The sequence below is a fragment of the Haliotis rufescens genome, unplaced genomic scaffold (assembly GCF_023055435.1).
Source record: "Haliotis rufescens isolate VD_foot unplaced genomic scaffold, xgHalRufe1.0.p SCAF_4, whole genome shotgun sequence".
Lineage (NCBI taxonomy): Eukaryota > Metazoa > Mollusca > Gastropoda > Lepetellida > Haliotidae > Haliotis > Haliotis rufescens.
Window position 1 is genome coordinate 4,649,733 of NW_025964112.1, and position 23,352 is coordinate 4,673,084.

A 23,352-nucleotide genomic window follows, 5' to 3' on the forward strand; every position below is an offset into this window, starting at 1 on the left:
ATTGTTCTTGCAGTTGATTCTGAGCCAGGAATTCACCGACCATTCTGATCATGCATTCTCTGCAGCACCTCCAGAACTGTCTCTCCACACCCCCCCGCTGGTGCTACAGGAGCAAGGTATTACATATTTGACATATAATATTGACAAAATGGCAATAATTTCTTTGATCTTATTTTCGAGCATATAATTGATAAAAAATTAGACAAAGATTTCATTTCTTTCTAATTGGATGTACAAAACAGGTGTTGGAAAGAAAGTCCATTTTGCCAAAATAAGTACCTCTTAGAACAGAAAAAAATGTCTGTCTTATTTGAACACGTTAGTCGGCAATAGCTGGTGATATACATTGTGTACAAGTTCTATATTCTCTCAGGTGAGGTGAGGTGAAATTGGGTTTAACGTCGCATCCAAGATTATTACTCTTATATATGCATGCACGTGTGTGTGGCTGCTTGTACTATTCCAGATAATCAAGTCTGGATCAGACAATCCAGAGACTGACATCATGAGCATCGATCCACACAACTGGGATATGATGACATGCATCAAACAAGTCAGTGAGCCTGACCACCCGATCCCGTTAGTCCCCTCTTACCACAAGCCAAGCATAATGGCCTGTTACCCCAAGTATGGGTATGCTGAGGACCTATTCCCTAGTCAGATCTTCCAGGGTAGCATGTTAAAAGGAATTCCCTATCAATACCCATGGTCAAGTTCATGACATGTAAATAATTTGAAACATGGTTCCAATTCAGACCAAACATTTGATCAGTCATGTTCCACTGGACAACTGCCAAATAACACGAATAATGACACAACAAAAGAAATGATAAAAATCTTCACATTTATTCATCTAAACATCCTTTTCTACTTTGATCAGTTTTTCATGCTTGTCTGTATCCTTATCCTTCTGTTTATCATGCTTATCTAGACGTTCCCTGTCCTTACTGTCCACTTTGGTTGTTGCACTATTTTGTGTCTTTTTTAAGCCAAACATCTCATCAATGGATGGTGTTGGCTGTACCTGAGGGCCAATGTTTGTCCATATGTAACACAGGTCTGGCTGGGAATTGAGCGAATGGTAGGGGGCATTCTTTGCCTTATAGTAGTCCGATGGGGCATGACAAACAAATTCCATGAATTCAAGTTTCCGTGGCAAATCCTCTTCTGGGCCTGAAATCAGAAACATTTAAGAATGAATAACAAGAAACATCTTAGGGTGGGTTTCATGAGCATATATTTTTTATGTCACTTCATGACCACAATCATGTTTTCATAAAATTGTTTTTTCCTAATTGTTGTAATACTTTTGATTACTAGTTTATTTACAGTCGCATGTGTCTTCCAGAGTTTGGTGGGATCTACATGAAAAACAGCAATGGAAAAACATGAAAACGATGTTATATTAAAATCTTATTATAATACAGTATTACCATTGCTGTAACTTATACAAAGCCTTTCAGATAATAAATAAACTCATTTTAGAGACACTAAAATCAAGCATGCATCTAAATGTTAAAGCAGAGATTCATCCAGGATTTTTCACTAAGCCCCCTGGCAGGGAAATTAGGAAGACAGAGTTATTTTTGTTCAAAATTATCATTTATTTGACATGTTTAAGGCCTTATTTATATAAATTCAGAGGTAGGCCTTTTTTGACATTTTATTTTGAAATTGCATCCAATGCAATAACATATAACTGAGCATCACAACACCTTCCTCTTTATCCGTCCTGTGATCATTCAAATACAGGTTATTGCTACAAAGCAATATTAGTCACATATAATAAGATGAATTGGAAAAACTTTTAATTCCAATTTAGAATTTTTAATAACATTTGCTGCAGACTTGTAAAAGTGCTGAATAACCTCTTTGCTCAGATCATCCATGCAAACTTTAACCTTTGAATACTTTGTGGTTTCAGCTGTGCTCATGGATGTTGAAAAAAAACGTTTACAACTCGCAGTGGAACCTTTCATAAGCATTGATAAGATGCAACTGAGCTGAAATAACATAAACCTGTCAGGACGATTGAGTATATAAACATGACATCCTTCCTTGATTATCCAGTACATTAAATCTCCATTCCAATATTATCCACTGGACCTATCGCTACCACAACATTAAAGTGACGCCACTTGATACTGAATTTCTCTTGCTCATGAGCTTGACAACTTATCAATATGCCTCTCCGAATGCATGTTTGGCATAGATCTCTCTAAAGACAATAGGATCAGAAAATAAATTAACTCTCAGCTGCAAAAGATGTTTTACTGAGTATTCAGACTTAAAATGAAGACATGGTGGCAAATAGGTCCAGAGTATTTATGATAATAAAATGAACAACACTGCCCTATGTCCGATATTCTGTTTAACATCGAAATCAGCAATATGAGGTTGGTCTGTAAATAATAATGTCCAGGGATTTACATCATGAGCATCAATCTATACAATTGGGATACGACAGTCTTCAACTGTCAGCAAACCTGACCAGCGAGTGATCCTCTTAGTCGCCTCTTATGACAAGCATGGGTTGCTGAAGACATATTCTAACCCAGCTCTTCACGTATGTCCAATACTCTGACTCACCGAGAGTGTAGGTGCATGGATCGAACCTATCCTTGGGACTTGATAATGTGGGAATCATCCATGTTATGACAGCACTCTTCTCATTGTACTGGTCTTGCATGAAGCCACGAATCTGGGCATAGTACACGGAGCTGTCGTGATCAACCAAGGACACAATGTCACCAACTTGAAAGTACATGCCCTGCAAGAAAAAAACACAAACATTTGTGAAACAACAAAAACAGAATACTGAATAGTACTAGTATTATTACTGTCAAAGAGCACAGCGAGCACTTTGCATCTCAGGGGTGCATGACAGTAGATAATGAGGGGGAGGGGATTGGGGGTGGGGCAAGGCATGAAATCATGTTAATAGATAAACAGTGACACGCCCTGAAAGATACAGACTTGTCTCCTGAACAAACAGAATAGTTCACAGATCCTATTTTGGAATGAATTATCTAATATGTCTAAGTGTGTTTGAAATAAAAAGAATTGCCAGGGTGCCACAGTCTTTAGAAGCTGCAGGCCCTGATTAAACTCTTCGGGCCCATTTAAAACTACAGCCTATTGTGATAAATCAACATGTAAATTTACTGCAGGTCATAAGGAACCATACAGTTTTAAAACAATGGGTTCGATACAAGATCTACCTGCCATGGGCCTACAGGCAGGCACTTATCTCGAAACACAAACACAAATGTCTTCAATGACTATGTTTGGTCTTTTAAATGAAAAGGTTTGTCATAGCCTTACCACATGTGCCATGTCACATTTCCTAAAGATAAATTGTATCTACATTTTGCAACAGCAATAACATTGATGATTTGTTTGCTTTTTACTATCATATCTCAATATGCCTACTTTTATAACTATCAGTGCACTGGAATCATAATTTTCAATAAACAATGATAAAGAATGACCAAATTGTACATTCTAGATTTTTGTAACATATTTGAAACTTGAGTTGTAGACACCTTTATTTCGACTTAATATCTCTGCTAGGAAATGGACATCGTGATCGTGATAGTCCTGATACTTACATTATGGTATACACTGTCACCCGTTACTACAGTTGCAACAGCTGTTGGGGCCTTAATGGGTTGCTGGAAGGACAAGATGAAACAACATTTCAGTGAGGTAGTGGGAAGCTGCTTTTTCTGACGGCAAACATAAATACAAAATCAAATGTTTTCAAACAAAAACATTTTTCAATATCATGTAACATGTCTATCATAGTTTCAGGAGCACACATCCGATACATCTGCAGCTCCAAATACAAAACAGTCTCTGGAGAATTTCAGAGCTGTGGTACGTACAGCATTTCACATGCATATTTTGACAATGGCGAAATATGCCTGATGTAATTTGGAAAGAAAATAAAAATTAGTTGGTTTGTTGTTCAACGCCGCACTCAGCAATATTCCAGCTTTCTGACGGCGGTCTGTAAATAATCGAGTCTGGACAAGACAATCCAGTGATTAATATCATGAGCATCGATCCACACAATTGGGGTCGATGACATGCATCAACCAAGTCAGCAAGCCTGACCAGCCGATCCTAAAAGGATTTAACAATCAAATTATAAACATTATCCTATTGACAGTGAAAGAAATAGAATGAATAGAAGTTCATCTCTAAACCGAGCATGCAGAAGTGAGAACTCTATTTTTTCCTACAATAATTCACTGCGTTTGGTCATTGTGTTGTTTGTAATCTTACACTTTTCTTGAAGATTATTCGTCTGCTTTTCCCTTTCGTTGCTAGAGCCTTGGTCGCCGCTTGGAATTTACTTTTTGATGGTCTGATCCTAGAGCTTTTCCTCAACACGGGTCCACCGACTAAACTCGACAAACCATTGTTTTTACCCAAGGACGTCCCATTCCCGTTTGATCCTGCCTCTTTCCCGCCGCCATTTCCAGACTGTTTGAGAAAGCAGGTATTGCACATCACCTCACCTTGAACCCCTTTCCTCCATAGTGTCGAATTTGATATTTTACAAGAGTTACACGCTGGTTTTGCACCGAGGGGCATGTTAAACAAACCAGCAAACAGCAGTCTTTTGCAAAATTAACAAAAACCGCTTGTTTCAGGGTAACTTTTAGTCGTTTCCGGTATTGAATTAACTGGTCTCTAGAAGTGAAGATTCAACAGAGGGAGGTAACTCTGTCAAGTTCCCGGCATGTAAATCGAGAGATTATTTTGAAATCAATATACTGTTAAAGTTGGAGTGCTGTTTCCCTTTAATAATAGAATTTAGTCCTACCCTACAGGGTTCATCATTGTGATTATCAAGGGTACATTTTTACATTGAAAATTACAAATATTAACCCATCCGAAGGTCAATATATATATTTATAGTCCCTGTGGCTGGATAAAAATGGCCCCATTCCTCAGTGAAAACGGCCCCACTCCACATTGGCAAAGCTGCCCAGCTAGTCAATTTAAAAAAAAATCCCCACTCGATCTTGTTTGGCGACAACGGACCCATTCCTCATTAGTGAAAACAGCCCCATTCCTAATTAGCGAAAATGGCCCCACTTTTCATTGGAGGAAATGGCCCTTATCCTCATTGGCGGAAATGGCCCCACTCATCATCAAAAACTGCCCCGCTCCTCATTAGAATCGGCCCCACTCCTAATGAAAAAACGACCCGTAAATGAAACGACAACGGATACGATAGAAATTAGGGCTGGGACGGGTAACTCGGGTACCCGGGTCGGGTGGGTACTAATTTAAGTAGCACCCGGGTACCCACAGGATTACCCGGACCCGTGGTTAGTCACGTGATACGTTGATGATTGATAAAAGTTATTTAGAACTCTATGGTTACACTACAAGTCACTAATGTTTGCATTTCTTTCTGACTATGCACCCATTCCTTCTGATTTTTCATATGGTTGAATAAAGATATAACTTAATTCAACTTCAGTGTATGAATGACCAGATTGTTTAATACATGTATCCAAGTACGTTTTGCCAGGGCTATTCTAAAAATGTTCCCATTCGGACATTTTGAGACATCTCCTGAGACATACAGTGGGTACCCGGGTCGGGTAATAGGAGGGTGGGTACCCGGGTCGGGTAATAGGAGGGTGGGTACCCGGGTAGTAAATTTGGACTCGTCCCAGCCCTTATAGAAATGTAAGATTGTGTGTTTATATATTTCAAACATTTACACAATATCATAGATCGTTTCCCCTACAACCCAAACCATGACGTTCTACCCTTTCACAGGATGACGTACGCGTATAACAGTGGTAAGGCATGACGAAAGTTAAGATCATACTGTTTCATTTCTACATGTACTTCCATCACAACTTCTTAACTGGATGGCTATGTAGAATTACGAAAAACACGAACGATATCTCTTATGTAAAATACCTCAGTTTGTCATAAAATGAACGTGTAATCTGGACGTCAGTTTGTTTCGCGAATTACATGTCAGGTATACTATGCATGGGCGGATACAGCTTATTTGAAAAGGGGGGGGGGGGGGGGTGTGTGTGTGTGTGTGTGTGTGCACAATTAAGATCTATTTATTGTCTTTGGTGGTAATTTATACAGAAATACAGATTTTTTTCGAAATAAAAAGGGAGGGTGCGCAACCACTCCCCCCCCCCCCCCCCCTGTATCCGGCCATGCTATGCTACTATGCATAATAAAATTAAGACGATTGTCCACACCCCTACACCCCCACACCCAGAGACAGACAGACACAGACACAGACAGAGAGAGAGAGGGGGGGGGGGGGTCTGAGTCGGATTCCAGCCTCGCGAAGATGGTTCCTGACAGTCTGGTCCAATATCCACATCAAACCAGGGATGCGTCCTGCAGTTTTCGTAGCTGTGACATTGCGATGACGTAGGTGGAACAGTCGAATGTAGCGATCCTGTGTAGGGGTGATATCTCTTGGTCGGCCGGTTCTCGGACGGTCTGCAGTGGAATTGAACTGTGTGTATAGGTCACAAAGGCGGCAAATGGTGCTGTGGTGGACGTTCAAAGGGCGTGCAACAGAAAACTGCGATTCCCCTCTTTGGATACGTCCAATGGCGATGTTCCGATCGGCAGCGCTGAGTCTCGGCATTTTCGAACTTGAAAAATGTTGACATTTGAATGACAAATTATTAGCTTATGCTTGCCTTTTTAAAGCCGCTGCACCACGAGTAACGAATGCCATAAGTTGCACGTGTATTTTGCTTTAATGTTTTTCTCCATGACTTTTTTTGAACAAGTGTGAAAACAATGCCGTTTAAGACATTGCAAATCAGCAATGGCTGCGTTTTGACGCAGCGTTTGTCGAATATCAGGCCACCAACATTTTCCAATAACATATAGCAAATTTATATACCGGATTTTCTTTGTTGTCAAGTTCAATGAACTACATACTGCCAGTGCGTTTCTTTTTTTGATGAGTGTATGTGTTGGGTTAAGGGTGTTCATCATGCTAGAATGCGCTCTCCTACCCACCAGAGTTCCATGCGGCCAGCATAGCATCTCTGCAACATATCTGTCAAGTTTACACATCTTGATAAACATTATGTCATGGAATGGTTAACTTTTATTGAGAAAATATCCTAAATCGTGAAAAGCTATTTCCATTTGCGTAGTTATCCTTTATTTACATTGGTTGTACGACCCCACGTGCTGTCATCGAAGCCCTACAGAGAGTTGGCGATATGATCACTTTGATGGATTATATTGTCATGCACCTCACTGTCGCAATTTAAGGATAAGGATAAGTTTTGTTCCACACTGAAAGGCCCACAGTACAACATCGGGGATGGTCGCAGATACGTTAAATTAACAGGTCATATTCTACTTAGCATAGCATGGTAAATGAACATTAATAGTTTTTTAAGGGTATGATTAATCGGTTGTGGACACGATCGATATACATTTTTGTTGAGTGGGATGCACATAAAAAAGGCAGTTCTATATATTTACTTCTTAGATAGCCGTATTTTGGACAAACTAACAGAAAATGAAACTTATCTTCAATCACATTTAAATCACATTACTCACACATTCTCATTACTCTAGTTATGTTTCTATGTCTGCCTACGTAAACCATAAGTCTATTAGAGCTGCATCCTGTGCTAAAGCTATTCTTAATCCTTTCTAATTGATATCAAACAAATAGTATTCTGGGGAAATGTGTGTAAAAACTGCAAACACGCCGTAGTAATATTTTTGATAGATACCCATATCAGTGTTACAAAATGTTAAAGGTACTTGATGATAATGGTAAAAATAATTGGGTTTCAGATGTGAGAAATCTATTATTTGGCTTTTCATATGTATGGATTTCCCAAGATGTGGGAGATCCACAGTTATTTTTATATTCATTTAAGCAAAGACTAAAGGATATATTTTGTCAACAGTGGCACCAAAGTATTTCTGAATCACTTTATCTTAGCAATTACAGCAAAGTAAAATCATTGTTACAAACTGAAAGATATTTAACTTGTTTAAATGATAAAATTCCAATAAGAGCTTATTGTAAACTTAGAAATTTATTACACAATGTTAATGTACATATATGTCGCAGGTCCAAAGACGGTTATATTGCGAGCTCTATTTGTACAAACAGTTCATCCGGAGAAGTAGAAGATGAATACCATGTCTTACTTATATGTGAAACGTATTCCAATTTAAGGTATAAATTTCTCCCAATGTTGCAAGGTATTTTTAAAGACCGTCAGTTAATGATAAATCTGCTTAACTCTGAAAATCCTGTTATGATCCATGCGGTTTCTGTATTCTTAAAACATGTCTTTAAAATGAGGAATGTGTAACTAGATTTAAAATCTAATCATGAACATCACGTGACAAATGTTATCCAATCTGCATTGTACTATGGGCCTTGATGCCTCAATTACTGAATAAACTGTCTGTCTGTAATAACTGCATTTTTCTGAACTTAAAACATGCGATGACCATTTTCGAAAGTAGATATCCTCAAGTCTTTGGCGAATAGAAACTGAAAACGAATCTAGATTGTTGGGCACACATTAATTATCCCAAACATATCCATAACCGCATTCATTTAATAACGATTTTACATCATATACCCAATCGCGAATTCCATGTCTTTCATGCAATAACATCATATTATAACATTTTCTTGGTAATCTATCAAGAGGCATTTTTAGAATCTTGAACCAGAACCTAAGAATTCTAGCAAATTGAAATATGTAATATATCACATCCACCATATACCATAACACTCGATGTACACTGTTTTAGCCAAGGAATTATTTACAAGCATAAAGATGGACCAGTTCTATAGCTCTGTATACATTATGACACCTGACCTCAGCCCTATATAAAAGAAGGGGTTTTGTATAAAATATTTAAAAAAAACCGTTTTATATAAAAGATCAGTGAAAGCGTTTAAACTATGTAAGTTACCAATCGGTATCTTTTTTTGCCAGCATTGCCGCATTCATGGTGTGACAATTCTTCCACGATAATCTCCCCTCATGGTTTATTCTCCCTGCAGTGTTTTATTGCATGACAAACAACTTCCCTTCGTCATTTATTTCTTAAATACAGTATTTATATACCGCAACTCCATTTACATTTTGATAAATAATCCACAAAAAATTACTCACTTTGATACTCACATCATCTAAAAGAAATAATGACCACATTCTATTTCTGTCGCTGCTGTAGTAGCATAATCTTGATATAATTATGCAAAATAATATGTAAAGCGCCCCAAACGGCTTGCAGTAGGCCAATCTGTTCTGATTTCAGAGTGCGTTTGTTTACCAACAAGAGAAAAGTCCGGTCACGTGGTGTTATGCGCAGTCCCAAATTAGCACCGGTGTGAAAGGAGAAAGAGTTATCGCCCGTCTTTCAAGATCGTGTGAAATCGGAACGTTTCGATGCGACTTTAGATATCTCGACGTCAGCAACTTATACGTGCATGTACGACAAGTTCTGAATGTATGGTGCAGACGCCATGGTTCCCTACTTGCGAAAAATATGATGTGTCCAACTTCAAGGTAGGGAGCAATGTAATGATGTGGAAAGGAGAACTTTAAGCGTCACGAAAAGTATATCTTATACATGGACCTTGTGATAAAATCGCATTTTACGATCTTTGTTTTATCACTGAACGGTGCCTGTCAAGGTAAGATACGAAAAGTATATCTTATACATGGACCTTGTGATAAAATCGCATTTTATGATCTTTGTTTTATCACTGAACGGTGCCTGTCAAGGTAAGATACGGCCACTAGGCCTAGGCAAAGGAACCTTTCAAAATAGCGAACTAGGCCTAGTTGGCTGTATGACCAAAAAGGTCTACCCCAGTCTGGAAAAAAAAGATGTCAGACATTTCCATCAAGAAATGAGCGCAGAAATGAACATCAATCTAAGTAAATATTTGATTTGTCCACAAAGCTAGGTTAGATCAGACCTACCTGTGCGAAATCATCATTTAGCCTAGTGACAAACTGACAATGTATTGAAATTGTAAGTTCTTTAATTTCCCACTGCATGTGTACCTGCATAGTGGATGAGAAGGGTGCCCTGTCAATTATTAGATGCATAGAATCCAGAACTGTATCTAGCCTAACCCTAGACAAAAAGGTTTTAGTTTCATAACCATTGGAACAAAGATTGTTCCTTACCGCTCGAGATCCTCAAACAAATTTAACTCACTGTGCTTTTAATAACCAACGCCCCCCCCCCCCCCCCCCCCCCCAATTTTTAAAACTAGATTTGGAGAAATCATAACAGGTCCGTCTAGATTTTCACTAGTCACAGACAAGTTACATCTAACCTTGCATCTGTACCCAAACTTTGCTTTAAAAGAATAAACAAATCAAAGATTTAGGGGTTACCTAGATTCAAATACTATAGGATCAAATTTCAAGAACCCAAGGCCCACCTTAATTATGTAACACTGATATAATACAGTTTCTAAATGTCATTAATTCTAGCGACATGGTCCATTCCACCTTAAAGTTGGACTTAAATAGTTTATTTACTTCATGTTGTATATTTGCAGCTATGTTCTTCAAAAGTCAAAGATGAAGAAGCATGTCAACTGCCCCTGTCAAAGATGTCTGAGCTGTGGCCAACTGGAGAAACCAAGAATACATTTTTCCTTTACATTGGAGGTGTGATTGGTCTATTCTATCTAGTGGCAGTGATGATTGGGTTTTTACAGAGAAGATGTCAGGTAACAGGCTTAAACAGAAAGTATCACGTTTATAATTTATGTGGGACTGTTCTGATATTATTGTACTCACAACTTAACAGGTAATTTTATTGTTATCGAAATGTTCTGAATCAATCCACGACAATGTGTTTTGTTGTGTTTTTTAAAGTTCAGATGTATATTATTATCTTCTGCTTCCTCAAATTTGCCAAAATAATTTGTGAAAGGTCCAATCAGCTTTAATTCATGTCAGAAGAGTCATTAAACATGAGTGCATGCACTGCGCCATGTGCATCTAGGTTGTTCCACATAGAACTTCAACACAAATTGTAGAATGTTGTTTCCCACTGTTCTTCAGGAGAACAGATAAAAACAATTAACATATTGATAAATATTTTGAGACTTCCACATGACTACTTTGATCTATCTCTGAGTGTAAAACAGATTGTTAAACCCCTGTGTGGAAAGAGGCCAAACTTTAGCCCAGCCTGACTGCCATCAGGTTATATTTCTTATAAATGTAGGTATCATATTGTTTTAAAAGAGAATTTTAAGAAGCATGGGTAACAAATATGGCAGGGAAGAAATGTTCCACAGTCCTTGGGAGACGCAAGGTAGCAAGATAGATCATACGATAATGATATGGCAAGAAAAACTCTGCTCATAGTCCCCTTTACTTGAATAAAGACAATGTTCAGGGGTAAACATCCAGTGGAAAAGTATGGTGGAAAACCTGGCCTTGATGGGGAAAGATGGTCTGAACACCAGTTGTTAAAATAATATCTTTCATTGCAGGATAAATATGTGTTTAAAGTTTCTCCCTATTTTTATAGCCCATCGTTGTGCCACTGACAAACCCAGAAGAACACGAGAGAATGCATGAATATATCTTCGTGGTGAAAACATCACTACTGCCATGTAAGTAATGTAGTAGCTAACAGTATCAGGAAGTTAGTTATCTTCAGCGGTCTATATTCACCCACAAGTCTGACACAAATTTCATTAAAAAAATTCTCAAATTGCAATATGAAGAATTCCCATGTCAAGTTACTATAGGATTAATAATGTTATGGCATTGCAGAGGTTACTTGGATTTCACTGATAACAGGACCAATGAACAGGAAGAGTATTTAATGCTTAAAATAATTTACAACTTTGACATTTTCTTATTACTTTTTACAAGGAACAGACTATATGTTTTATTAAAGGCATTTAAAGTCTTAGATACAGGAAGTGACTCTTGAATAATGATATATCTATTTTGTCTAAACGCATGTTTATCCCCACGTCACATGTTTTCGAGCCCCTTAACAGTATGTGACCACACGCTTAATGACGTTATCAAGGTACCGGTAGACTCTTAAAGCCCACGGAAGACACCAATAAGCTACACAAAGTGAGACATTCAGAAAGTAATAAAAACATACCTCAAACTTAATTTAATGATACATGGTCATTTGACCATCCTAGTGTTAACAGAATTTTTTTCTCGAGGGCTCAATAACACAGTACACGAGGGATAGCTAGGGCAACAACTCCTGCAAAAATAGCACTTGTCCAGACTATACCTTTGGTCACACAAGTCAAGTTTAGGCAGATTCCACTGTAATCTAATGATACAGAATATGATACTACAACTTTCAAACATTATTTGACAGAAACCCAATCTTAGATTGACATTTTCTAGATTCAAATAATGGTAAGACTAAGAATTAACGGCTGTGTTGCAGTTTTATGGGCTCCTACCACAATGAATGAAAAGCTGAAGAATTCCTTTCAGATTCTGGGTGTCCTTCGACTACCAAGGTGTTTGTCCAGCTTCATGGTCAGTTTCACAACTCAACTTTTTTTCATTTGAAGAAAATGTCGGCCACAAAAGACATTCTCACAAGAGGCAGCACTGACATCTTTGTCATTCACACATCAGGTATGTACATATATATTTAGGTAAGACCCAGACACAAAATATGTGTTTTAAATGTTTCAGACCATCCCAAAATAGTGTAGGCTGGGGTTAGGATTTTTTTAAAACTTTATTTATTGTAAAGACCTAGTAGTATAAAATACAGACAATTTCAAGGGTAGTGATAAGAACTATGGTGCAACATGAAATGAATGGTTTAAGCTCTTGGGCTGCAGATCGTTGATAAATCTTTTTTTCCTTTACACTTCATGATTGTGCTATTATATAAACAGATTTTGGCGTAATAGTTACCATTTTGAGCCTAAACTTACTATAATGATAGTGTTTTATATTACTTATAGGTTTCAAACCCAATAACTATGGGAAGGACAGATTTCAAGTTCATAAGTTCCTGTGATAAGGATGTATCTGACAGTGTTACTGCCAGCCTGCAGGATTGTCATCCTGGACGTCTCATATATTTACAGTGAAACTTCATTAATATGAACTTTGATGACTTAACCTGTATCATACCATTAGTATTCCAAGCAGTAGTTGAATGTGTCAATATGTTGGAAAAGTTGATGGCAGAATCACTGCAAAAGCTCAATTAAAACCTCCCTGACAAAACTGAAGCAATTAATATGGTCAACTAAACCTACATTAACAATTGGAACACGTACAACACTGACCAGTACTTACTGTAGTGTTTGTGGACGCCAAAATATTTAACCATTTGTGATCTCAGTCTGTTTCAGAAAACCTAAGTCTATAAAAGTGTCTTCTAATCCATGAATTCAGCTTGGCTATACTATTGTTGTCATATTTGCTGAGACCCTGTGGCTTAAGGACTGACTAGTAGTTGCAAAAGTTAGAAAAAGCTTTAATTTTCACTTTCTGAAGATTGTAATTCGAATGTTATGAAAATTTTAAGTGAGGATGATGAACAACATCTGTACATCCCTTGATTATGAATGACATAATAAAAACATGCCTCCTAATGAAGTCAACTTATTACATTTGAAGGATGATATTTTAGTATCTCAGTTATAATAATATTTTCAGAGGATCTAGGAGAAATTACAGCAGTTGGAATTGAACTGATCAATGAAATTGGTGTCAAGTCTGTATGGTAAGTGCTCTTTGATTTTTAGGTTATTTCACATGAAATGTCTCCATAATGTAAAAATTCTTTGGCTTGACCTTATTTCATGGCAGGTTCCCCAAAAGTTGCCTGAAAATCTTTTATCATGACTCACAAACCAAAAGAGCAATGAAGCTGAAACTTTGCATGGATGGTCAAACTGATGACCAGTTTAATTTTGATTAAATGACAGCCACATTTGAAAACAATTTGAAAGATATTGGCCTTTTACTTATTACCTGTGGAGCTTATTGTGACTGACATGGATCAAGTGATCAGGCTCGGTCACCTGGTTGATTGTACGTCATCATTCCCTGATGGCGTGTGACGTTCATCATTTCAACCACAGGTTTGCCTTTGGCATAAAAAAACATTCACTCTGTCACCTACAGTAATGATTTATTGAAATTGGTGTGCAACCAAAGTCGTCAAAACAAAAACAAAATAATCTGCCTCATTTGTCATCGATTTTTTTATTGTATTTGTTGTACATGTTATGTCCTTCAATTGCTTGTACTTTTATCAACTGCAGACTTTATGCAGTCAGAAGGAGACTGTCCATGTTAATTCTTGTCTCTATATATCTTTATTAGGAGACCATCACATCTAGAGGTTTATTCTCCGGAATTGTGTATGTTATGGTCATCTGATGACTACATCCCCAAGATGCTGTGTGTACAGAATCTGGAAGCCCATGTCACACTGACAGCCTGTGAAATAACAGCCAAAACATTCAGGTGACTTAATTCAATTTGAATTTCAAAAATTCAGGACTACTCCACATGGTGCTAGAGATTAGCCTGGGGAAATTCGGTGGGAAACCCATGTTCAGAGCAAAATTTTTAAACCATTGCATCCTGGATTGCATAACATTGATACTGTGAAGAAGTCAAGTGCTCATCCCAAGAATCATGGAATGGAAACACTGTTATTATTCTTCCTCTTTCTGTCGATGATGAAAGATGCCGAAAGTTTTAAGATTTTGTTACAAATTAACTGCTGAAAATACATAACATTCTTGAAAATAGTTAAATGAAGATAACATTTTTCTCCTTTTGAGTCTTGAAATAATAAAAAAAATTCATGTTAAGACCTATGGATTGAGACAAAACTACATGTCCAGCCACACTTTCTTAGTTGAGAGAAAATGTTTGCCGTAAATAATTTCATCTCATCTAAGTTCATTGAGTATTTTGGCTAATCTGAGCTATCCTCTACCTCTGCTATCTATATATTCATTAAACCAAATCATATTTCTTGCAGGGACAAGGGCGTGAAGTATCTATCTAACCTGTGTGTACAGCATCAGTGGTTATCCATGGCGTTGTGTTCTGTCAGATTGGGTCCGTTTTCTACAGTTGTAAATCTGATCCTGTTCTTTTCCATCCTGGCTGTCCTCCTTGCTGCAAACCTCATGACTTTGTTAATGATACAGGACACAAGCACTGTGTTCAGCCTGGCTGATGATGAAGTTATTGGATGTGTCCTTGTCGTTATTGTCGCTGTCTCATTATCATGGTGTCTAGAGATTCTTTTGAGAAATGTGAGCCCCTCTCCAAAGCTTCGGAAGCGTTTCTCCTTTAATGGTTTACAAGAGTTGAAAAAAGAAAACATCGCCTTGGAAACATCTTACAAAGTAGATGACTCTGCATTAGATGACACCATCATTGAAAATTTTGGAGCCAAAGCAGTAGATGATGATAGAAGCACACACAGACTGAGGTCAGGTCATTCTGATGCACACATATCTGCTTTACAACTTGCTGCAGAGGTCAGTGAAGATGATAAATTCTTCTCGAGTTCAAAAGAGACCAAAGAAATCGAACATGTGGACATTTCCAATGGTTGTCTACTGGAATGTAGTGGTGTTACGGATGTGGATAAAGAACAGTTTGCTAAAAATCTATTCCAAGTTCTGATGACAGAATCTCAGTTCTCAAGTCCATTTTTTCTGGCTGAGCATTATGCTGGGATTCTGCTTTCTTCAACAGGCCTGCTTTTTAACCAACTTACCCATGACACAAGGGTTATGGAACAATGCCTTCATCAGCTACAACACTCTCTGAATCACAGTATGTTATTTCTTGTGAACAGTTTTCCAGACAACTTTCAAGAACATGTTCAGAAATCATCACCAACAAACACAAGTTTAACTAACACTCAGACTGATACAGATAGCTCGCATATGATTGAATATATATCAGTGTTCGATCGTCTCAAGCACAACATTCCCTATTTGGGACAGACACTTGACACTCGTGGTTCTGTTACTATGTGGATTGACAGCTGTATGACTCTGCAACATATACAAAGAAATGCAGGCTGCAATATCACAACTCACAAGAGTGTGGAAGATAGAGGAAGAAAAACGGATTCAGAGGAAACAGAAGATGATAGTATATTCAGGACAGTTCGGGTGGCATTACCACTGATCTTAACCCCAAAAGAATGTTGGTTGATATCTACAGATGTCTCAAGCAAAAGTGTACAACTTTCAAGAGATGCTACAAGTGTCATGGCATGCTACTCCAAACCAGGAAGTTATGGTCAGGGATTGCTTGATGCTTGTAGAAAAGTTAGCAGTGACAAAATGTTACTCACCCACTCGCTACTTAAAGGACTATCACTTGTCATGATTCGGAACTCCTTCTGTTATGTACTTGAAATGTCTCAAATTGAAATGTGCTGGAGTCAGCTTGATATTCAAGAACTCAGGAGACACATGAAAAGAAGGCTTAGTGAGATGATTTATTCCTTTGTGTGGAATGTCATTTCTCTCTCTGGGGAAACAGGCTCAGTTGCATCGATTGATGAATACACCTTGACAACAGAGATTATTGCTGCTGTCATCACCTATGGCGTATTGAACAGGGCTGTGGAAGTTGTGAAAAACCAGGAGCACATGAAACTTGTACAACATCAGGCTCACATCATTACACAGAGGGTTCTTGAAGCATCAGTGATGTACCTTCAGTTTGAATTTCAGCTGGACAGAACTGTGAAGGACTTATGTGAATCTGTGATAAAAACTGCCTCAGATGAATTGTTGGCTGATTATCAAGATCATCTGTACGTATTTTCAGAGAGTGTCTTGAAACAATCAATGTTGGATCTTATAACCCAAATGGGTGATGATGTCCTTGAGAAAACACATCATGATCTTAAGCTCACCAGTGAGCTTCAAATTCTTCAAGAAGCATCAACAGGATGGGTCAGTGAGCTTGATGAACTGCCTATGAGTCCAGATGTTCTCCTGGCTCAGAGTCTCATCTTAAAATTCAAACTTGAGCGTTTGAGTCTATGTGACTTTTTCAAGTCTTTGTCAGAATACAATGAATCAGAATGGGAAGTTCGCAAACTGTGCTTATCACAGGCAAAGACTTTAGTGAAACATATCCTGAATATGGTTCAGAAGGAGATGTTCATGACACATGGACAACACAAGAAGGGAACAGTAGCATCGGTAAGAAATAAACTTGACATACACCTGCTACAAGGCATTTGTGTCTATGTGGAGAAGATACAACTGTCGTCACAAGTTGTGTTGCAAAAGGTCTTTCAGCAACTTCTGGCCAGAGCTATTGTTGAAAAGGCGACCAAGGATGCAAAGTTGAGCTACAAGACAGAGTGCCAGGTAGGAGTTGTTGTATTGGAAGTAAACTTTCATAAAGCCATCTTTGACAAGTATGTCAATTAAAGGTTTATATTTTCCAATATTACCCATTAGTGTCGAGTGACTGTGTTTAATAACTTTCAAATATTTGGACGTGTGCATTTAGCATTTTTCAATGCTGATTGGTAGAGGTGTAATGATGTAGTGGTTTACAGCATTTTTCATTGGGTAACCAATATCTTTTCACTCATCTATTCATCACTCTATTGGGTTTTCCCAAAATGAGTAAACATTTTAAGATTTCAAGGAAATGAAATAGTGTTTTGGTTTTAGAGAGGCCTCTTTCAACTGTATTTCAGTATATCAAGTAGGCCAGTACCTTGTATACTGCAGGATAAAATGTTTGTATTCATGTTGTGGTATTTGAAACTTGATGCATTGAAACTTGATGGCGCTGCCAAGTAATTGCAAAACATCCACCATGTTTGAAAATGTTCTGCTTAGCAACTCGGACCACGCAAACTGCATTATTTTATTCGGGAGGTGATTCATCTGATTCATTTACTCACTAACAATCTAAACTAAAATAACAAAACAAAAGTCATTTCGTTGTGTCTTGTAATATTGGACTTTTGAATGATACTGGTTCCATCGTAAGCACACACATTGGTTAATTTCAATGTCGTTTCATTTATGCGACACAAACTGCAGCTCATGAAAAGTGTTTCACCCTTGTTTTCAAAAATATGTCATGGAAACTTTGTTTCCCATTCTGTGATTGTTCGTTTACTAACACTTCTGTGTTGTTTCTGTCTTTCCATGTACATTGTCAATAACTGGTGTCAAAAGAGCATTAACCAACCAGTCAGAGATCAGACACATGGAAATAACCTTATCCAAAATAATTTCCACATTTTGATTGGCTTCACGTTTTGCTACATGCATACGGTCATGCAGGCAAACAACATATTTTTCTGTGTCGTTCGCTGCAATGATTTTCTACCTAGGTGAATGGAATCCACTATTTCCCCACAACAAACAGTAAGCTACGTGCTTAGAATTCATTTCAAGCTCGTGACAGCAAAGTACTTGCGATTATCAAATTGGGAGGAAGTGCTATCACATAGCATACTCTGCAGCAGAGTATATAACGGTTCTAATTATAGCCTTGACTCGGAAAGGATACATTAGCTAGTAATTGTTTTTTGTAAATGAGCTCTGTTGTACGTATGCTTAAAAAGCTTCATTGGGTATTTATGAGTGCTGTTTTTATACATTTCAGTTTTTCATTTAATGCATGCGTTTCTGTACGCAAATTAGTTAAAAGTAATTGGGTTTGGAATATATTTGGGGGGTATTTTACGCAAATACGCAGCTTATCTGTAGCTCTGTGTATTGCTTATAACATTACACCCCTACCGATGTCACAGTGCTTCATTGTTGAGAAAAATATGGTATGATGTCATCCATTGTTCATGACGTGTTAAATTGATCACACTACCTCATCTACACAAAATGGTGCCTTCACTGACTTTTCTCTGAGAAAGGTTGTCACTGCATATATTGCTTTTTCTTCATTTTCTCAGTCAATGCATAATATGCAGAATATCCCACTCAAAACTCGGAATTATAAATCATCTGTCCCTCATGAATGAATGCAGTCAGTCCAAAGCCAAGGTTTTGGATTAACACTCTTTATTCACTGGGGCGGATAATCCGTAGTTCCTCGTAGCTGGTTGATTGTTCTGTAGACATCATCTGAATGTCAATGCTTCACATTGCTAGGGACCACTGTCCGATCAATATGGACTCACTTTCTCCCTATTTCTAATATTTGACCAATCGATTTCTCAAGTACTGGTATTCAAATCAGTCTGAAGCTGTGAACTTATTCATCACTCTGACCTACCGGTACTTCCAATGAGGACCACAATGCCATATTTTAAAGTTGAAGAAATGTGAATGAAAAAAGGCTTTTTGTCAATATGTTCATGGATAACCTTTACATTGGATGAAGTGGTACTGGTTGCCAAAGTTGAACCAAAGTCAAGTGTATCATATAAGGAGTCCAACTGATGGGCCATGCACATTTGGGGATTTCATGATATATCAATAATGTGATAATAATCATATGTTTAAGGGACAGTACAGTCAGTTTGGCCAGAGCAACCAAGGAAATGAGTCTGTGTCTAAATCATCAGAGATATTGGAACTTGCTCAAGGTAAACATGTGAATGCATAAATATGAACATTTGTGATGACACTTTTCAGTTGATCATATTCAATGTTAGAAAAGTAACAAATTGATTAGCACCTTTCTGAATGGGGTCAATCATGATGGCGTACCTGTCTTAAGGTGTCACAGTTCGCTGGGCACAGTTGGGTCCATTGGACATTGTGGCGATTGTAGGGTTTGTTCCCAGATTCGCTGTGTCTCGGTTTGTCGGCACCATATCCATACCTGTAGGTTCAAGATGTGTGGGTTTAACGTGTAAGACCTGACTCAATCACTTTTGGGAACATTGCTACAAACTCTCCCTGAAATGTTTAAATATTTTTCTTTGTGTGCTAAAGGATTATGACATTTATGCTCTTCTTTCATACCTTGTTCCCCAGACCTGAAATCAATAAGACAATACCTCCAGTATGTGAAGATAGGAAATAAGCAAAGAAATGACAAGGAGCTGAGAGACCACCTCAAGAGAACTGCCAGAATACACAAGGAATTGGTCTCCATCAACCTACAAAACAAATTGGACTCCTTCTATGTGACAGATGCTCTGCCCCGAGAATACACAGAGGAAGAACTATATGTCGTTGAGTGGTTTGTGAGTGGTGATCTACGCAATGTGCTGCCATTTTGGATCAAGCCAGTTCTAATTGTGCTGATGCTTGTCTTTACGCTGGGTGCCATGGTGTACTTCATCATGATTGGTGCTCAACTGACAACTACCCAGGCACAAGAGTGGAGCTGCATGTTTCTCATCAGCTGTACTCTCTTTGGGTTTGTTTTTGAACCCCTGAAAGTTCTTCTAGTAATGGCATGCATGAAGGACTGAGTGTGTTTCTAGCTTCAGTTTCTTCAGCTCTTTACACAGCGTGAGAGATACTACAATTATGAACTTGTACTATCAGCGGTGTTCATTGCTAGAAAGCAGTAGGCACATCTGTCTTGTGTATGAACTCTTGTTCTTACAGTTGGTTGCCCTTTCTTTGTCAGCAAAGTGTCAAGTGTTTTAAATATGGCCCCTGAAATATGAAATAGAGGAGTGACAGGACCTTAACAGGATATAAAGGTGCAGCCAAGTCCCACTGTACAAGTACTGTCACAACGAATATAATATCCCCTACTTATCATAGGAGTACACTATCGGCATATTATGGTTCTGCCCCCAAACGACAAACACTCATTGCACCAGAGCATGTTGTTGTAATGTACTCAACCATGTTGTCAGACAGACGAATGGTATCAATCAAGGGACACTTTATGCCAGGTTTGTACAGTCGATGAAACAGTTCAATAGGACCTTTCTTACATGGCAAGAATCATGCAGTCATATTTGCATGCTGCTCATTAATTGTAAGGTATTCTATGCATATTGATCATGGACATGTAAATATTAGAATACTAGTTACATCTGTAGGCAGTGATGTTAATACTAATTGAGCAACGTTTTTTCTTTAATAATATTGCCAAGTGCAACAATCAATAAACAAACAAACAACCAAATCTTTAAATAACCATTAGCTTTGGTTATTATCAAATTTGTCTGTTAAATGTAAGATGTTAAAATTGTATGGAAATTTTTTATACCCAAATGTTTGGAAGAGAAGCACTCGTAAAATACCATTACTGTCCCAAGTTTTCATATTGTTTGTTCAGCTTCTAGTTGTATCTTAACTATCGTATTTATATTGTTGTAATTTTCCATCAATCTCTTAAAGTTGGACATATTTCCTGTTTCATAAATATAAGTTGGGTCCTTACAGGGTCTGGTTTGGTTACACAGTTCGAGAAGTAACCATGGACACACAGCTGCAGGGTTTTAACTTGACCAACAAAACTGGGGGTCCACAGGGACCCCAATAATTAATAAGAAGGGTCCTTACAGGAAATGTGAGGGTCCTATAAAGCAATAAACTTATGTAGTATACTGTACTTTAATTTTTGATATTAGATTTAATTTTTGACAGAACCTTTATATTTCTTGCCATGAATTTGGTACAATGAATATTCCTGCGCATCTTGAGGACACAGTATATTTTGTTTCTGCATCCATTCTATACATTTGTGAGTACTGGACACACATTTCTGCCTTGTGTAAAACCCTGCAGTTGGAAATTTATAATAATTTTATGACATGGTTAGAATTGAGTTTTTCATTGAGCTCTGACCATGCCTCTTGGTGAAATAAACAGCATATCTGTCACACAGCAAACTATCCCATTTATAAATACCACTAGCCAGTCAGTAATTGACCCAAAAGAAAATGGAGGTTGCCATCAAGTATACCGGGTGCAGTCATTACTGTAAACCGAATAAGAATATTAATTCAAATTGTGAAACATAAGCTTATGTAAGCACTTAAACATAATACCAGTTATATGAGACACTTCCTCAGAATGTGCAAAAACCCATATATTTTTCAGATGTTCATTGTTCAGAATACTCCCAGCACTTGCAAAGTCAGCACCATGTGGCTACCAGTTGCATTATCTACAGTAGGCCGTTCATTGATGCTGTTTGGTTAAAACATTCCTGCAGACAGTAAAATGGTTATTAGAAATCCCATGTGAATTCTGGCTAACCTGAAAATATCCAATGGCCTGATCTTGTTGGTGTGCAGTAGTCTTAACTGATTGCCAGAAATGATTGATCAATGTCTTTTTATACCCAAGGCTGCCATGTGCATCTCGTGCTTGTGAACTTTTATGCCTTATTGGTCATGTTTTTGTACAGGTTATGCTCTTATGTTATTGTTAAAACATTAAATGTCCAGTTACATTGACACAGCAGAGTTTTGGATTGGTTCTTAACTTCATTTTCAACAACACTGACTGATTTTCAACTAAAATGCCCTAATATGTTTTTCCAGATTTGGTAATGATATATAGAAGAGTGAGTGAGTTGGGTTTAACGCCGCTTTTAACAGTATTCCAGTTATATCACGGCGTGTCAGCTTAAAGTGGGAGGAAAGCCCGAAGTGATGCAGGTCTCAGACGTTTACCACTTCGGTGAAACCCACGAGCACGGGTACAGTGCTGACAAACCTAGAAACATAATCGAGGCGAACCAGGATTCAAACCCACAATCATAGGTTTCTGGCGTGCCCAAGGGACGCAACTCTGCACAGCGAATCGCAGCGCCTTAGACGTCTGGGCCACCCATGCCCCAGATATATGGAAGAATGTCCTATCAAAATTAGATAAAATCATGAACATGTCCTAATTCAATTTGTCTCTAGCACAACTACTGCACAGTTACATAAGATTAACTATGTATAAAACCTGCATTTCTTTGGAGTTTTAGTTTTATCAGCCCTCGTTGTGACCACCACAATGCCAATATTAATCTGCATGTGAACCGCATTTAAACCTTTTGGCTGAAACATGTCTCTTGACATTTTCAGTAGATTATAGTTTAAATAGACAGACTATCATGATCAATAGCTAGGCTTGCAAGAATAAATGTGAAGGCCTCAGACTAGTGACTATGGCTGCACTGGGGATATCTTCTCCCTCAAGATTCCCACAGGATACTGATGCAGCCCAAACTTTATTAGTTTGTTAAAGAAAAATGTATGTATGCCTCCTGGTTGAATTGTTTAAGACCCGAGTTATTTTGGTTAGAGAAGGAAATTGCAGCAGTGTTTGATTTTCCATCTATCATGGAGTGATTCTGTAGGGTGGTGTTTTACTGATTGAGCCAAATGTTTGGTTTCTATTTA

General features: G+C 37.9%; 2 protein-coding genes across 2 annotated transcripts; one reads left to right on the forward strand and one right to left on the reverse strand.

The window, feature by feature from the left end:
• Positions 1-825: 825 nt before the first annotated feature.
• On the reverse strand, positions 826-4,727 carry LOC124143003 (GATA zinc finger domain-containing protein 1-like). The gene is made up of 4 exons (XM_046511781.2): positions 4,291-4,727; positions 3,612-3,674; positions 2,590-2,770; positions 826-1,173 (listed from the first exon to the last, which is right to left on the reverse strand). Exons 1-4 carry the CDS (start codon positions 4,600-4,602, stop codon positions 854-856), a joined length of 876 nt encoding a protein of 291 aa, XP_046367737.1. The 5' UTR covers positions 4,603-4,727; the 3' UTR covers positions 826-853.
• A 4,757-nt stretch (positions 4,728-9,484) lies between these two features.
• Positions 9,485-22,413, forward strand: LOC124143004. Its single transcript, XM_046511782.2, has 9 exons — positions 9,485-9,581; positions 10,592-10,765; positions 11,578-11,662; positions 12,525-12,671; positions 13,713-13,779; positions 14,385-14,528; positions 15,055-17,425; positions 19,545-19,626; positions 20,021-22,413. The coding sequence occupies exons 1-9, from the start codon at positions 9,525-9,527 to the stop codon at positions 20,461-20,463; spliced, it is 3,570 nt and encodes a 1,189-aa protein (XP_046367738.1). The 5' UTR covers positions 9,485-9,524; the 3' UTR covers positions 20,464-22,413.
• The last annotated feature ends 939 nt before the right edge of the window (positions 22,414-23,352 follow it).